The sequence below is a fragment of the Cryptomeria japonica genome, chromosome 9 (genome assembly GCF_030272615.1).
Source record: "Cryptomeria japonica chromosome 9, Sugi_1.0, whole genome shotgun sequence".
Taxonomy (NCBI): domain Eukaryota; kingdom Viridiplantae; phylum Streptophyta; class Pinopsida; order Cupressales; family Cupressaceae; genus Cryptomeria; species Cryptomeria japonica.
The window spans coordinates 48701490-48720282 of record NC_081413.1 but is presented as its reverse complement, the minus strand read 5'-3'; the positions used below and the strand labels follow the sequence as shown (position 1 = coordinate 48720282).

General features: G+C 39.5%; 1 protein-coding gene across 1 annotated transcript in view; it reads right to left on the bottom strand.

The window, feature by feature from the left end:
- The window catches only part of LOC131046893 (N-carbamoylputrescine amidase), a 117578-nt gene extending 99001 nt beyond the window's left edge, over window positions 1–18577 (bottom strand). The window contains exon 1 of the mRNA XM_057980716.2: window positions 18373–18577. Coding sequence (XP_057836699.1) covers window positions 18373–18458 — 86 coding nt within the window. The 5' untranslated portion in view covers window positions 18459–18577. The remainder of the gene's footprint in view (window positions 1–18372) is intronic.
- Between the last annotated feature and the right edge of the window lie 216 nt (window positions 18578–18793).

Here is an 18793-nt window from a genome sequence, read left to right as displayed (position 1 = left end):
GATACCAATTTGGTGCAGTAGGTGGGGTTCCAAACTCAACAACATGAAAACATATCCATACCAAGTAGGCTTATTTCACAACAATGGGCTCAATGACTCAATCTACTTCAGGGACACCTTAAATCCTTCCAAACACTACATTTCAACACCTTAGAAACTCCCATAAAAACTGATTCCTCTAACTGTCACAATTTTCCACATAACCTATCCTAAGTTCTAGTAGCACTCACAAATTACAAAACACGGCATAACTTTTGATGCCGATAAGATATTCACAGATTGATTACATATTCAAATACCCTTTTTGGGATTACAAAACATATGTGAAACAAAGGTATGGTTGTTTGGAACATGTGTCTCCAATAATGACCGTTAATCTACTCGTGAAGACTAATTTATAACAGAAAATTGGGTTTTTTTGGTATAAATTTCACTTTAAAAACCATATCAAAAATGTAAAACCATTTTTAGATACCCATTTGGAAGTTATAAAATATACATCAAAATTGGATAGGGTTTCTTTGGAAGATAATCCTCAAAAATGTACTGTTACGCTGGAAAAACTTAGTTTCTGAACAGGGTGACTCGAAAGATTCCACCATTAGACAATTTAAACGACATTTTCTTTGACTTGATAAGAATGAAAAAGTTTTGTAATTCAATTATCTTTCCAACCATATAAGGCTCAACCCCTCATCACGTTTGTACAGGTCGTAATAAGCAAAAGAGAAGCAAATTTCTAGAAAAAAATAGAGAAAAATGAGGTTTCTTATTCATTTCATCTTCAAAATCATCCTCACGCATTCCTCCAAACTTAATCACATACAAATGATTCACAAGGGCATATTTATAACTTCCTACACCCTTTCTAACTTCTCCAGCTACCTATTTACAACTCATGACTCTTCAACTTCCAAAAGTTGTAAAGTTGCTTAAGCAACTTTTAAAACATTTTAACATCTTTTACATATTTGATCAAAAAATGACTCTACATGACACAAACTCACCAAATATGGTCATAATATGACCTTATTACATCAAATAAACTAAAAACATACTATTAGACCCCAATTTTGCATTAGGTGCTCTTGCACCATTAGTCAATAAACTTGTCTAATTTTAATAGTGCAGCTGAGGATCATCTCTCATCACCTTAGATGTGAAACAGGTATATGGACAACCCCCCCAAAAAAGTCAGAAGACGGAAATTGCGTCTTTTATAGCAAAGATGTGCTTGGAACCAACTGGCACTTCATTATAGAGTTTACAGCATATGAGGATATCCCTAAGCAGTTTGAAAATATTTTTAAGGTGGGTAGTCCAAACGAGGTATTTGAGGAGAAAAGGCTTCACAAAATGGCAAGCTTCTTGGTCAAGATTCATAATAGAAGAGCTGAAATTGAAAGAAATCTTAAAATGTGTTAATTTTGTGGCTTTTGGTCCCTTAGACAGCTTGGTCTCGTGGACGTCATTAAAATTCCTTCATTCATTCATTCAATACAACAAAAAGTTATCAGCAAAGGATACAGCTTCTGAGAGTTCATAAAATTCATCAACTTCTGGGAACAATGATGGTGGATCGGCAGCTGGAGGGAATTCCAGTGATGACAAGGTGTTAGCACGTTTGACAGGTATACAGAAGGCAATCACCTTCAAAGTTCATGGAGTGATACAAGGGCAGCATGTGATATCTTTGATTGACACTGGGGCCACACATAATTTCATTGATGCTCAGTTGGTCGAGAAGTGGGGCCTACATACAAAGGAGCATGATGGGTTTAGAGTCGTGGTGGCTAGTGGACACAAAATCCTTTGCACGTAGAAAATTACTAACTTGCATATGTGGATAGGTGATTATGAGTTAGTGGATGATTTTTATGTGGTTGATATGGGGGACTATGATGTGATATTAGACATGACTTGGATGGCTTCATTGGTGGAGTTCACATTTAACTTGGAGAAGGTGGAGATGAAGTTTGAGCATCAGGGTAGAAAGGTGGTACTCTGAGGCTTATCAGATGGGGGACTCAGAGTGGTATCACTCAGGAGGATGGAGCATTTGATACATCATGATCAGGTTCAGTGGGTTGCTGAGATTTTGGTGATGCCAAAGGGAACTAGACAGCAAAAGCAGGAGTATCCTTCACAGGTTCAGTCACTTTGACCAAACACTCCAAAGTGTTTGGTGATATACCACCAGGTAGACCTCCTGACAGGAGAATTGAACATGTGATAGAATTCGAGGAGGGGGCCAAACCTGTAATTACTACTCCTTACAGGCATCCGAAGAGATATAAAGAGGAGATTGAGAAGGCTATCAAAGAACTTCTTGAGATTGGGCACATTAGGCCTAGTAAGAGCCAATTTGCTTCTTCAGTTGTGTTAGTGAAAAAAAAGGATGGGACTTTTAGGATGTGCATTGATTACAGGGAATTGAATTAAAAAACAATTAAAAACAAATACCCCATTCCCTGCATTGATGAACTCATTGATGAGCTGCATGGAGCCTGTTATTTCTCTAAGATTGATTTGAGGTCCGGTTACCATCAGATTTGGGTAAGGGAAGATAATGTGGAGAAGACATCTTTCAGGTGTCATTTTGGACACTTCGAGTTCTTAGTCATGCCCTTTGGTTTGACTAATGCACCAGCTACCTTCCAGTCCTACATAAACAGGATATTCAGAGATCAGTTGAGGAGATTTGTACTGATATTCTTTGATGATATACTCATTTACAGTAAGACTTGGGATGAGCATTTGAAACACATTGATATTGTGCTGAGCATTCTTGAGTGAGAGTCCATGTATGCTAAGATGTCTAAGTGTGCATTTGGAATGACTAAGTTGCTATATATGGGTCACATTATCAATGTTGAGGGTGTTCATGTGCATTCGGATAAGATCCGAGCTATCATAGATTGGCCGCCACCCAAGAATATCTCACAGCTTAAGGGATTTCTCGGTTCGTGTGGATTCTACCGCCACTTTGTGAGGGGTTTTACACATACTGCTACTCCCCTTACACATTTGACCCGGACGAATGCATTTGAGTGGTCAGATAGAGCTCAACAGTGTTTTGACAGATTTAAGGGAATTAATGAGTACTTGTCCAGTCTTGGCCATTCCTAATTTCAGCAAACCTTTTGAGTTGCATTCTGATGCCTCGGGTGAAGGCATAGATGTGATATTGATGCAGGATAGGTACCCCACTGCATTTGAGAGCATGAAGCTAAGGGGTATTGAGAGGAGCTACAGCATTTATGACAAGGAGATGTTGGCGCTAATGCACGCCTTGGCTAAATTAAGACAGTATTTGGTGGGTAGCAAGTTCAAGGTCAAGACAGATCATAACAGATTGAAGCGTTTCCTTGGTCAGAAGGAATTGAATGATAGGCAACAGAAATGGGTCAGCAAACTACAGGCCTATGACTTTGACATAGTTTTCGTCAAAGGCAAGAAAAACATCGTTGTTGACGCCTTATCTAGGAGACCTCACTTGTGTGCTTTGGGTGAGATAGCAAAGCATTGGGAGGGAGATGATTTCTGCAAAGTATGCGAAGGACAAGTGGGCCACTAGGATTATTGATGTTACTATCCAGGATGACAGGTACACAGTGGTAAATGACTTGATCATTTACAAGGAGAGGATCTTCTTAGTGCCAGGATCTACTATGAAGCAAAAGATCTTGAGCGCTTTCCATGACTCACCGTTAGCAGGACACCCAGGTTATTTCAAAACTTACAGGAGGGTGAGAGAGCGCTTTACATGGAAAGGGCTCAAGACAGAGGTGTTACGGTATGTGAGGGAGTGCTCTGTGTGTCAGCAAAATAAGCATGAGCACTCTTTCCCGAGAGGACTATTGCAGCCCCTACCCATTCCCGAAAGGAAATGGGACAGTGTGTGCTAGATTTCATTACGGGTTATTGTGAGGTATTCACACATCACCCCATTGTAAATGGGAACCCCCACTTTTTTTTTCTGCTTTCTAGGATGGTGTTTGAGTCCTTAGCTATTAGCCTTTGCATTAGAAGGGTATAGAAGGCCAGGAAGCCAGGAGTTAGGTGGATAGCCTTGTGTGAGGTGTGAAAAGAGTGAGTTTGTTAGCCTTCATAACATCCAGATCACATGAGTAAGTTCATCAAGTCCAAATTTCATGTGAGTCAGTCATGAGCTTAACTGAAGAGTCTAAAGAACTGCTAGTTAGTGACACTCTAAGTGCTCAAAGTTAAAAGCGAAAGCTTCAAGTGCTTCTCATGAGGAGCGAAATTCGCTTCGAATACCCTTGACTGAGAGCGAAGTTGTTCCATGAGCCTTATCTTGCAAGTTTGAATGGAGAGAGTAAAACAAAGTGAGTGAGCAAACACTTAGTATTCGATTTCAATCCACTTCATATTCAAGCCCCCAAGAGCGAACTTCATGAACTTAAGGAGGAGAGTGAACTTCATGTTTGAGCACAAGAGAGCGAACTTCATGTGGAGCTAGGTAGAGCGAATTTCATGAGCCCCTAATTGAAGGCGAACTTGATCTTCAAGCCCCCAGGAGCGAACTTCATGAACTGAGGAAGCAAAGCAAACTTCACAAATTAAAGGAGAGGAGCGAACTTCAAGAATTGAGGGAAGGGAGCGAACTTCATAAACTGAGCAGGGGGAGCGAATTTCCTCTAGTGGCCTTCCCTAAGGGCAGTTCATCATGTTTGAATTAAAAAATGGTGGAAAGACTCAATGCTGAAACCCATAGAATGAAGAAAAATGAATGAAAGCAAGTTCAAAGATCACTTCATGAGCAGCAAGGTGAGAGCGAATTTCATGTACATCAAGGTGAAAGCGAACTTCAAGTGCCCCTTCCTTAGAGTGGCATCAACTTCAAGTGCTCCTTCATTAAGGCGAATTCTCTCTAAATGCTCTTATTAAACCTGCAAACCACATGTAATCATATAATTACATCACACTAGGAGGTTATATAGAAGGTATATATCATGTGTGTTTGATGCTCATTTGTTTGTTTTGCAAGAGATGAAGAAAGAAATCAAGGGGATCACATTGGAGGAGGATTGAAACAAGTCTCTCAAGGATCAAATTTTAACATCAAGGTTTAGATACAAGGGAGATTTCCTCAAGGGAACTTCATAGACAAGCACAAGAAGGTGATTACACAAGAAGTATTCACCTACACAAAGACATGATCCACAACACCATCAACATGAAGGGAGTCACAGAGAAGGAATTCTAGAGCAAAGAAGCAGTTGTGCTATCAAGAATTCATTCCAAGGCAACATCAATACTTCAAAACTAAGAAGAAGACAAGATTTATACCCTGCACCTCCATGATTGAAGCCCTCAAGAGGATAGTTTTAGAAGAGTTAATCAAAGTTAGAAGATCATCATCATCACTGTTGAAGCTGGATAATGTTAAGTATCAAGAAATATTCCTTCATGATGATCTATCAAGCCTACAAGTGCAAAATAAAGATGGAATCCTAGTCATCATCCCAATCACCACCCGTGATGGCACAAACTTCGAGGCACCTACCCTTAATATCTATTGGTCATGACAAAGTGTGTAATTATTTCATTGGCCAGAATTGAGTTTGTTGTAACAAACCCTAATTAGGGTTTTCATTGTAAAATCTCGGCCATTGATCTCAAATTGATTTGAGCCATTGAATTGTATTGAGAACACTATAAAAAGGCTCAAATCTCTCATTTGTAAAGGTTAATAGTTAGTGAATAGAATAGTGAATTAGAATAGAAGTTAGATTAGGAGAAGGCAAAGATTGTGCCAAACCTTGTTGTAAAGAGCAATTGATTTCATTTAAGTTATGGTGAAGTTGATTTGTTACTTCAACAACTCGCATGGTCTTTACTTCTCAATTTACTTTCATGTTAATTAGATTGAGTGGAAGAATTTGTTGAATGTATTTGTGTGGAATCCGTTTAGTCCATACCACTAGCCTCTTGTTGATTGTAAGTGTGCCTTGCATGGTCAACTGGAATAATATGAGCTTAACTTCAGATTGTAATATGTCCATTGTATATGCATTAATTTGAATGGTGATCAATGTTCGATGGTAATGATTTGAACATCTTTAAAATGTCCTTAGAAGATTGCACTGAGCTTGTGTCAAATTGTTTAAGTTGATGGTGAGACCTTGCCCAATAGGATTCCATTTAATCATTCACCTATCTTCTTGCATTCTTAGGATTAGAATAGACTCTCTCAACCCTTTATCTTTTGCCCTTTTTTTAATTCAAACTAATTTAGGACAAAAGCATCACAAGATCGCAACATCAAATGAACAAGTTCCAGTGATTCAAGCATTCAGCAATTCAACGTAAGTCCCCTTGTGATACCAGCAATCACATCAACCAACTGTGCTTATCCACACGTCGTGACCCGACATACAAGAACCTTGAAGTTGTCTCAGGTGATCCTTAAGCCAATCTTCAGCATTTGAAAAGCTTTGTTCAAGAGAGGATAAGATACTTTTGGGTATTTTATTCTATATTCGCATATGCATAAAAAACACATCAACACGAGCCTACCCAAGGTCCAAGGCAGGGATTGCATTTATGTTGTGGTGGATCGATTGACAAAGTTTGCACACTTCTTCGCTATTTCATCCACCTATATAGCGGTTCAGACAGCTGAGTTATTTTTTCGAAAGGTATTCAGGTTGCATGGGTTGCCACAAAGCATTGTTAGTGACAGAGACAGCGGGTTCATGAGAAATTTTTGGCAAGAGCTCTTCAAGTTGTGTGGGACAAAGCTTACCCCAAGCACTAGTTATCACCCGCAAACAAATGGGCAGACACATATTGTGAACAAATGGGTGGAAGGGTACCTGTGTAATTATATTACAGGGCAGCAAAAGGCATAGGTGAAGTGGTTGCATTTAGGAGAATATTGCTATAACACCACTTATCATATGTCTATCCAGATGTCACTGTTTATGGTTCTTTCTAGTTGTGAGGCTCCGAGCTTTTTGGATTTGTTGTTTGGTGATAGTCGTGTGCCTAAGGCTAAGGACCTTTTACAGGAGAGTCATGATATTATGAGGTCCTTGAAGGAAAACATGCAGAAAGCTCAGAATCACCAGAAACAGTATGCAGACCAGCACAGAGTGGAGAGATCTTTTGAGGTTGGTGACATGGTTTATCTTATGCTGCAGCATTACTGGCAGTCCACTCTGAAGAGGAGTGGTGCAGAGAAGTTGAAGCCACGCTACTATGGGCTTTTTAGAGTTATCAGGAGGGTTGGTGAGGAGGCTTATGAGCTAGAGTTGTCAGCAGACAGTAAGATACATAATGTGTTTCATGTATCTCGCCTCAAAAAGGCATTGGGTCATAATGCGGTACCTTCAGCAGAGTTACCTCCTATGGATGATGAGGGGAAACTTCTTTTGGTTCCTGAGGCCATCCTTGATACTAGGGAGCGTACTTTATGAAGACGGGTCATCAGAGAGTATTTAGTAATGTTGGTATAAATAATTATTCGTGTTGGATATTATTACACTATACTTAAGTTTACTTAGGAAATGCATTTCATAGTAGTTTGGGTAAGAGACACTTGGGTGTTTGTGCCACATTGGGATAGTGTGTGTAGGAGAATTTCCACCTTTTATGGTGTTGATCTTATCTTGTTGTTACATTCCACCTCATGTGGAATATTATATTGTTTCTCCTACCTACCTGTTGTGACCATTTCACACATCGCCCCATTAAAATGGGGACCCCCTCTTTTTGCTCGTTTTGCCTGTTCTTTTTCTCTGCTTTTTAGGGTTTTGGTAGTTTGTTAGTTGTCTGGATTTAGGGTCAAGCCTTAGGGTTCCCGTTTTGACGTTTTCAGGCCAGAGTCCAGTCAGTCTTGAGAGCTTTTTTGAGCTTCCTCTCGTAAGATGCAATTTTGAATAAAGTGAATTCGCCAGAGGCTAAGTGAGTTGGTCTATTTTTAATTGGAATTTTGAGTGAATTTGTCTAAGTATTGATGATGAAATTGTGAATTTTGTCCAAATGAGTAATTTTGACCAAATTTTGAGTTTTTTTGATATTTGATCCTGGGCATGGGAAATGATTTGTTTTTGCTTTGTGAAGTGATTAAAATCCTGAAATCATGATATTTTGGCTTGTAGGAGCAAAATCGCTCCTGTCCCTCAGTGAAGGACCGGAGCTCGTTTTCAAAAATCTTACTGTCTCTGCAGGATCAAGATGATTTTTCAATTGGAAGTAGTAAAGGGAGGCGTGATCTTTCCGTTGAATATAATTTGAAGAATTTCATGAGCACGGAAATGTCCCAGGAGTAAAAATCGCTCCTGTCCCTCAGTGAAGGACCGGAGCTCAAAATCAAACATCACCTTGTCCTTGCAGGATTTGAACAACTTGACGATTTGAAGAGGTCAAAGGAGATACATTTCATCAATTGAATATAATTTGGAAACGCAAACAAGAGGAAAATGAACCAAAAATGTAAAATCGCTCCTGTCCCTCAATCAGGGACCAGGGCGAAATTCAGTGTAGCTCCCGTCCCTCTCCCAGGGACCAAAGCGAAATTCCTCATAAGGCAAAATGTGGGTGAAGATTGAGCAAGTTTCAAGTTTGAGGCAAGAAAAGGAGGTGAAATGAACCTGTTGAATACAAGTTGAAGATTACAAGACATCAATAGGAGACTCAAATTGGCCTAGGCGCTCCTGTCCCTCAGTCAGGGACCAGAGCGATTTTTGCCTTAGGTCAATTTCCTGCCAAGTTTGAATGAATTCCAAGCCATGAATGAATGAAAGGATGCATAACGAGACCGTTGAAGATAAAATTGGAAGTTGGCAAAGTGTGATGGAGCCTACAAGTCTAAATTCACTCCTGTCCCTCAGCCAGGGACCAGGGCGATATGTTAGTTATGATGCCTTTCCTCCAAGTTCAAACCACTCCAAGTCAAGGTAAAGGGTGGCAAGGACATTTTGAAGCGTCTCAATGAAGAACGAAGTATCAAAGGTCGCCAATATTGAAAGAATTACACCAAATATCCTAGTTCGCTCCTGTCCCTCAGGCAGGGACCAGAGCGAAATTTTCAAATGAGGCCAAATTTAAGTTGCCATTCACATTTTAAATGTTTGAAAGGGAGTAAAAGACATCGTTTTGCACTTTGAAGATAATTACAAGTTAATATGATGAAGATTTTGCACTAAAAACCCAAGATCGCTCCTGTCCTTCAGTCAAGGACCAGGGCGAAATTCAGTATAGCTCCCGTCCCTCAGGCAGGGACCAGAGTGAAACCTTCACAAAGGCTTAGATTTTGAAAGTTGATCGCGTATCAAGTGACCAAGAGGGATCAAAGGACTTCATTTTACACGATGAAAGCAATGGCAAGTTGATGAAAGCAAGCATGAGCCCAGGACATTGAAGTTCGCTCCTGTCCCTCAGTCAGGGACCAGGGCGATATTTACTATATTTGCCAATCCATTCAAAAATCATGCCAAGACAAGGTTATGCGAGGTCACAAAATATCAAAGGTATCTTAAGAAGATGATATGCAAAGAAATTAAGCGTCAAAAGGTGATCAATTTGAACAAGGAAGCTATATCGCTCCTGTCCCTCAGTTAGGGACCAGGGCGATTTTTCATTAAATCACTCATTTCCTTCAAGGTCACGTCAAAGCCAAGGTACATAAGATCAAGGATATCATTTGGAAGGCGACACAAGAGAAGTGAACGTCAAAATATTACCAATTTAGGCTAAGATACAAGGTTCGCTCCTGTCCCTCACCAAGGGACCAGGGCAATAATCTATTTAAGCATCAAAGTGCCTTGTAAAAACCAAGTGAAGTAAAGGTAGAATGAAGAAACAACGTTCTTGTTTGCCTTATGATAAAGATTGGTGGTTAAAAAAGCAAGATCAAGGAGAAAACACCAAGATCGCTCCTGTCCCTCACCAAGGGACCAAGGCGATATCACCTCAAGAGGCACTCATTCGCAAAGTCAAGTTAGTCAAGTTTGAAATTCCCAGCAAAAATGCCAAATTCAACATGGAGATGATGGTTTCAAACGTCAAAGGCACAAGAATCAAGATCAAGATGGTAATTCGCTCCTGTCCCTCAATCAGGGACCAAGGCGATAATGGTTTGTGTCCTTACTTTCCTCCAATTTTGGCGCCAAACATTTTTTTGAATTTATTTTAAATGCTAAAAATCGATAAGTTTGAAAATTCAATTAAATAGCATTTAAAATTGTGCTAAAACATTAATTAATTGATTTTTGCCTTTTAAAAAATCAAGTTTATTAATTAAAAAGCGATGGCATTTAATTAATTAATTGTTATTTTATATAATAAAAAATGGCGCTTGGATATTTAATTAATTAATTTTGCCTATTTAAAAATCGAAAAAATTGATTATAAAGGCAATTAATTAATTTATTATTATAAAAAATGGAGCGCTTGGATTTATTTTGTAAAAGTCGGCCTTTGTTATTTATTTAAAAATCATTTTAATTTCTTTATTTTGGCAAAGTCGGCCTAGAGGTGAATATGAGGTGAGCGCTTATAAAGGGAGGGTGAAAATTTTCATTTTCACATTATCATTTTATCATCTCACATGCGATCTTGGAAGGAGAAGTGCGAATTGTGTTTAGAGAGTGCGAATTTAGCAAAGGTGGTGCGAAGCATCATTGAAAGGGAGTGCGAACCTTAGTTTCCATATTGAGCGAACTTGCCAAGGACATTGAAGATCACGTCAAAGACATCCCCAAGGGTGGCGAGTTGATAGGAAGGACGTTCGCTTGAAAATTCACGTGGAAAAGGCTTCAAACTTTAATTTTGCCTAGGCGATTTTCTTCATTTTGCATTTTAGAGTTAGCTCTCAAGTGAGGTATGACGATGTGGTCCCTTGTTTTAATTTCGAATTTTGATCGTCATTGCTTCAATTTTTGAATTTTGAAATTTTGAATTTCAATAGCTCAATCGTTATTTAGGAAATGATAACTCAAAGACTTATCATGAAGTTTCCTAAAATTAATCTAGTCTATGTTATGCATTGCAATATCTAGTTACTTATTATGAAATGTTGTGTAGGTATGGCGACCCCGAAGGCGGGAGCATCCACTAGTCGTCCAGCTCTCATGAAGGAAGATCAAAAGACCGAAGAAGTGGAGACCAAGATCGTGTCGAAGTGGAGCAACATTGGAGATACTAACTTGGGCAACTTCAGTACGAAGAAGTTTCGAGAGGTCCCTTACATTGGCAAGCCATCACCTGTCGCCAGGAGGATAATCGAAAGTGGCATCATTAAGGCGGTCGGCTTCCCTCCAGCAGTTCAGTGCCATGAGTTGATGATCGAGTGTGCTCGTCATTATGATCCTCAATCCAGAACAATCGTGTCCAAGGAAGAAAACACTTTAGCTTATCTTTCAGAAGAGGCTATAAGTGAGGCTTTCCATCTTCCAGAGCACAGAGATATGGTCTACAAGAGCATAGAAGGAGCCAGGTCAATGTACGAAGATGATCCAGATGCTTGCCTAAGCATCATTAACAAGAACTGGTTACTCAAGAGTCGTCCTCGCCTGAGCAAGGTACCGAACACACCACATAGGATCGATTTCCAGGAGGAGTACAGAGATTTGATTACAATGCTCAACCGAGTCACAGGAGCCCCTCAGGCCTTCTACTTTGAGAAGTGGATGTTCTACTTCATCCAGGTGATAGTTCAGGGTAAAGGAACAATTCATTGGGCTAGAATGATTAGCCATTGCTTGGACGTACAGTTGAGGAGACTAAAAGCTACCAAGTCCTTCCACATGAGTTCATACGTCATATATGCTTTGATTAGGAGCTTTGAGTACGCAGGACTACCTCACAGAGGAGTGATTGGAAGAGGACCCGGCAAGGTCAGAGTTTGTGATTCCTATGTTCACTTGCATCATCCGCCAGGAAACAACTACAAGCTAGTTAATGATACCTTCACGATGAACATCACAAGGACGTTGCAAGGCGGGATTCACAACAGATTATCTCAAGATGCACAGGAACTAGTGAAGAGGTACGGTGCTTGGTTTATCCAATTTCCGAAGTTTACTTATATCAGAGTTCATGGATGTCCTTCACCTCCATACATGTTGCCGAGATATCCGACAGACAAAATAGTGTTACTTGAGGTAACAAGACAGTTGGCAACTTATGCGAAGGCTTTCAGACACAGACATGGAAATGGAGTTCCCGTACCTATCATATTGGGCAATTCAGTTGAGGAAATGCAGGATTTACAGAGTGGCCGACCAAGCTCAGGACAGTGGCAGACATCTCCAATCATCCTATGATCGAGAAAGCAAATCAATGAGGTTAGATTGGAATGAGCCCGAGGTTGTGGATCTAGATACTTTAATGGCTCCAGTCTTGTCTTGTACTCGCAGATGGGTTGATGTGCAGCATCAGAAGTTGAGAGAGCAAGGCATAGCTATGACTTTCACTTTGGAAGAGAAACCAGCCGAAGGTGGAGCTAGTGTAAGCGAAGGCAATCCTAATCATAGAAATTCAAGTGAAGGCAACCTTTGAAGTGCAAGTGAAGGCAATCTCCATCCAAGAGGCTCGAAGAGGAAAGAGAGACGTGGAAAGAGAGAATCTTCCAAGAAGAAGCAAGAGGCCAACCGAGATCGTTCATCCGACACATCTTCTCGACAAGAGAAGAGGACACTTGAAGTGGAAGAGTCTATGGAGTCGATGGTACAGAATGATAGGCAGGAAGAGGGACAGGCACCGCAAGGGTCACCAGATGGATCTCTCCAAGATTATGAGCTACATGAAGACAAGAACAATGACGAAGTAACATCTCCTCCCAGAGAAGAAGAAGCATTGCATAAGGAGATTCAGGTTAGAGAGACAAGATCAGCCTTTCCAGATTGGTTGAAGGAAAGATTAACAAAGGTAATAGTGATCGAGGACGAGGACAATGTGATTGATTTAGAGAGCCTTGTTGGACATTCCCAGGAAGTGACAGAGAAGAGGAAGGCTACCAAGATGTCCAAGATGATTAGAGATGAGACTGGATCTAGAAAATTACAGATAGCTACACCGGCGGTGGACAAGTATGAAGGGGAGATCCTAGCAGAGGAATATGATATAGAAACGTTTGAGCTAGGTCCATCCACAGCTGAGCAGACACTAGATGATGCCACAGATTCCTTTGAGGCATTGAAAGACAAGCTTAGAGAAGAAATGGAGAAGAGTAGAAAGCTTGAGAGGGAGGTCGGTGCATGGAGAACATATTTCAGCCATCTCAATCAGCCTTTAGGATGTCAAGATCCAGCAAGATCACCCATACAGGTACTTCCCCTTCAATCAATTGGTGAGGCAGAGAGATTCAAGAGTATGGTCCAGCGTATGAGTACTTGGATGGATAAATCTCATACAGTTGTCGTAGAATTTGCAACAAGGATGATGAAGACTATTCATAGGGCTATTCAAGTTCTTGAGATCATCCACAATTTGATGATAACGGTAGCTGCTTTTGCTCATACCAAAGATGTTGTTATTCCTGTCTTGAAAGTAATCAGACAAACATCGAGGAAGGTCTTAGCACAGGAAAAGATTATGGATGGAGGACCTCACAGTTTACTTCAGTGGTCAACCTTACTCCAGATGAAGGAAGTTCTCTTCGAGGACATCAGTAATAGATGCAGTCATGTTGAGGAGGTGATCAACCCGATCCAGGACAGAGTATTTGAGGTACTACGTACCATTCTTGGCAGGAGGATCGAAGTTGAGACAGATGTGGATTTGCAAGAATTGGAATATAGAATCAAGGTCATCTTTTGCAAGGACGCTAATATCACAGATGAGCAACAGGACCAGATGTTTGCTACCATGCTCCTGATTGAAAAGACTAAGGAACTTGAACTTACATGGGACGCAGCTCTTCTAGATGCATTTGATCAGGTCATCCACTTGGAAGAAAGAATGAAGAATCTTCCCGAGATTCCAATTGCTGAAATCGAAGGAATCGTGTCAAGATTCATTGCATATGCTAAAAAGGAGCATTGGAAAGGGAATAAGATTCTAGATGAGAGGTTGTTATAGATGACATGGCACCTTAATTGTCATTGGTCTATGTCTCCTAGATTTTTGTGCCAAATTTAATATTTGGCTATGCATTTAATATTGTTCAGTAAAAAGGGGGCTATTTGTAATAAACCCTAATTAAGGTTTAGGTGTCATGATCTTGACCATTGATCTGCTTTTGATCTGGACCATTCATTGTAATTGAGGATGCTATTTATACCCTCATTTCATTTCATTTTGAAAAAATTAGAGAGATAGATAGAAAATCAGTATTAGAGAGAGATTAGAGTTTAGAAGCAATTTACTTTTTGTAGCAAGATTGAGCTTTGAAGAAAGAATTCAAACAATTGTTGTACATGATGGCTTTGAGATCAATGAAATATTGAAGTTATGGTGTTTTGTTGCAATTCTCTTGGTTATCTTCATGGTTGTTCATTTTCCTTGAATCATTTCTCAATCAAAGTAGTGTGTTAATTCGAAGGACAAAGTGTTGGACTTGATCTTTGGTAGGATTCGCTTTCCAAACCACTAGCTTCTTGCTGATTGTAGGAACGCCTTGCGTGGTCGACTGGAGAATACTCGAATCACTTAACCTTCAATCGTTATTGTATCTTGGATATGTACCTTCGTGGTAGTGTCTTTGATCTTTGATGTGTTGAAGAACCATTTGTTACCTTAGAAGATCGCATCAATTTCAATTGAGTTGTTACTTTATGGCAATATTGAAGTTAGTTGAATCTCGCCAAATCTTGTCCACATGAAGTCATTCTTAGGGTTAGACTAGATTAGACCTCTTGCAAAACCCTATCCTTTTGTTATTTTTTGTAAAAGTTTGTTTAGTTCAGCAAAAACTTCGGCAACGTAAGGCCCCTTGAGGACACAGCAAATCACAACGACCACTGGTGCTTATCCACACGTAGAGACTCTACTAACCAGAACATTGGAGTCATCCTAACTGATCCTTCTTGCAAAATCTTCAGCAGTTAGAGACTTTATTCAAGAGAGGATAAGATGCCTTTGGGTATTTTATTCTGTGTATGATCGTGTACAAAATACACGTCAACACTACCACACCTATTTCCTACCTACCCTTGTTTCTTATTGAGCCACATGTCATGTTTGTGTGCTCACATATCCATATAGCCTTGCCTATATAAGCAGGCTCATCTACATTGTTTGTACGGACAATTCATTGAACAACAATTGATGATCCAGTTGATCACATTTTGCATCTTGATAGAATACAGTTTATTCCTATCATCTATTTTGTTCTCTCTTATTTGTGCTTTCCATTGCCTCTAGATCTTGGCAAAATCTCACAAGTAAAATGGAAGAATTTGCCGATAGAGGATGCTACTTGGGAGGGTGAGAATGTTTTGTGGCATCCAGAGTTGAGATTGCTTGAGGACATTTCAAGAGGGACGAACTGTAATGTCCCCCTTTTAGCCAGTCATGTGGTGATCTGTGGTTAGCCCATTTTGCTTTGGTCTCAAGGGCTAACCAGGACTTTACAGGGTTCAGTGAGGGGATTGGCCTAGGCATTTCCAGTTTCAAGCCAATCGGAGGTGTTTTGGCAAGGTTTCCAGATACTTGCTATTTATAGTAAGTCAATTGTGGCTCAATGACTTGAAATATTTAAAGCATTTTTTGGATGTCAATTGTGGCTCAATGACTTGAAATATTTAAAGCATTTTTTGGATGTCAGTATTTTTGTTGCATTTAATTCTTCATCAGGTTTGCCAATTTAATGAGCCATTATTTAATTGGGCAATTAAATTAACAGTTCCTAAAGTTAAATTTAATATTTAACTTTAATGACTATTAAATGCTGGGACTAATGTTTAAAAAGAAAAATTAAAAGTTCGCTTTCAATGAGGAGACATAAGGGGATACTATTATTTTATTGTAACATTCTTTTATCCCACATTTATGGTGTATTGGGAATCATGCCCAATTGGAGTTATAAATAAGAGCTTGAAGTGCTGATTGAGATATCTTGGAAATTGTGTTACCTTGGAATTGGTGATTTCTGGAGAAATTCAGGAGTCTTTTTCTGGCATTTGGGGGCGTAATCCCTCAGGTGTGACATTTCTTATGCTTGTGAAAGACCAGGTCTGGGAAATTTTTAAAAAACAAATTGGCATTGAACGAGTTGATGGGCATAGATATTTCAGTTTGATTATGAAGCTCAGCTGCGAAGAATCGCAGCACTTAGACAGGTATTCATTCTAGTTTCCAGCACTAAAGAATAATGTTGCAGATCGATTAGTGTCTTAGAAGGAGGGTTTTTGATTAGTGACTTAGAATGGCGTAGCTATCACTAGTCCGACATGGCAGCCACAAGGAAGAATCGCAGTCTTAATTCTGTGCTGAGCGTCCAATATTTACAGCACTGAAGTTTAATATCTCAGTCTTGCACGTATTGAATAGTGAGGTTTACACTCAGCACCGTCAGCAGTGTTTGACCCGCACAAGAACACCTGCGAACTGACTCTAGCACAGCTCCCAGCGAATAGGCCACATTGTCTGGCCTTAGTACACGATATTCAGTATGCCACACGGAGGGTACAGTTAGGCGGTAGTAGTGCAGCAGGGTCATGAGGGAAAGATGCTGCCAGCTTAGGCCTTGCGTGTCAACCAACACCATGTCTGGAGTGTGCAAAAATAGCAGCCGCATTCGGTGACAGTGAGCTAGACCTGCGACTGGGATATATCTGACATCATCAATAACAAACCAGGTTCTTTATGAGTTGTATTTTGGTGTTTGGGAAACAGTTGTATTTTGGGGCTATGTAATAGGATTGATCTGTGATGAAAATTCATGTCTGAACTTAAGTTTTGGATTACAAACAATATTAACTATAAGTTAATTTTTGGGTTGCAGTTGTATTAGAATTAATTTGTGAATGTACTTGTTGTTTAAATATTGGAATGAGATGAATGCTTGTAAGCTGTAAACCCCCAAACGCACCAGGTATCAACATAACAGCAGACCACTACATTAAGGGAAAAAAAATCAGAACCCAGATTGTATGCATGGCAACTGTTTGACTTAATTCCTCAAAGACTGTTTGGAAAGAGATTGTAGCAAATAGGAGCAGCCTATTACACCATCTCTCTAACCTTCTTCCTAAAATCTTAAGTTCTCCTTGTTTCAGAAAACCTTGCCCAAAAAGCAACCAAAACAAAAACTCCCAATACTGCCGTCCTCTCCTCCCCCCCCCCCAAATGCCTTGCACAGCCTTTATTTAAAAACACCACGAAAACACCAAAAAAAAAGAAAACTGACCCATTGCACAGTACACACCACCCGAAGAATCAAATTAATCCATTCTTGCTAAATTTAGAGTCTGCAGGAACTCCACTACTCTGATCATGACAGGCAATAAAACACCCCACTTCTTAGTCAAAGCAGACACACAAAAAAAATTTGAAAATCATATTGGGGTACGTGGATGCCCTGCATCACTAAGGGGTTTGATCATGCATCTTGTCGTAAAGAGTTGAATCCAGAACTAAAATAACTGGGTACAACGATCTTGTTGGCAAGGATGAACATACAGCTAGAAATGCTTGTTGGTGAATTCATAAAGACATGATATATCAATGTCCTATGACAATGACAAAATATGTTCTCCCTTGTCAAAATGCCTTCTAAAAATGACACTTAAACCAAACAAATTTATCAAGCAGTGGCCTAGCGCTAAGATACCGAACTTATCACAATGATGATCCAGGTTCAAAATCCAGCAGGAACATATAGATGTAGCGGTAGAGAGGGTATCATATGGAACTATCCTGCACATTGTAAAATATCACTATAAAAAACCCTTAGGCCAAACGGATCGTCAATATGTCTGGTTAATTTTATATGAAGCTTCAATACAACTTTATCTCGGGATTCATTGATATAATTATGACGCAGGTGGAACAATATAGAAATACAAATCCAAACAATTGTTAAGGTAAACGAAAAATAATTTTGCATCTAGTTATAAAGGCACCCAATCCATTCTCATTCAATCTAGAATCCACAAATCAGAGAATTAAAAATGCTCAAATAAAAAATGAGAACCCTGCATTTAAAAACTAACAGTAGTAGCACAAGCCACCAATCCTGCTCCTAGAAAAGTTAAGGTGTGTTACGCTAAAAGGTTTATGCGGTATATGGCAAAAAGAAAAATACCCATTAACATTTTATGTGTTCTTTTGAAGATTTTATGTGTTCTTTTGAAGTTTTTAAGTGGAGTCTTGGCAAAAGGAACAAGGAAAAAAACAGAACAGAACCTGACTATGAGCTCAGTAATATGATCAAATCTGAGTTGAAAGACAACATACCGTTCTGCTTTATCTACGTTTGTTTTAACATCATCTGTGCAGGCAAACTGCAAGGCTGAGACCACAACTATTCTATCTTCTGCCATTGAGTAAATCAACTGTAGCCGTTGCAGTGACTAGGGAGCAGATGGAGCCAAACTGGTTTATACAATGTACAAACGATCATCCTTCGATCAGATATTCGAGAATTTCCCTTTCAAAACTGTTTTTTAAGATAATTTAAGAATATTCCCTTTTATTATAATTTTCATAAAGATTCTCAAGCATCTCGTGCCTCTCTGTAACCCATCAACAAATTAGGAAAAATATTTTACCCATGTGAGACATATCTTTTCTAAACATTAATAGGATTCTTTTTATTTAGTTTAGTGTTGTTTTGCTTTACATTTAAGCTATTTATTTTATTTTAGTTTAGTTACAT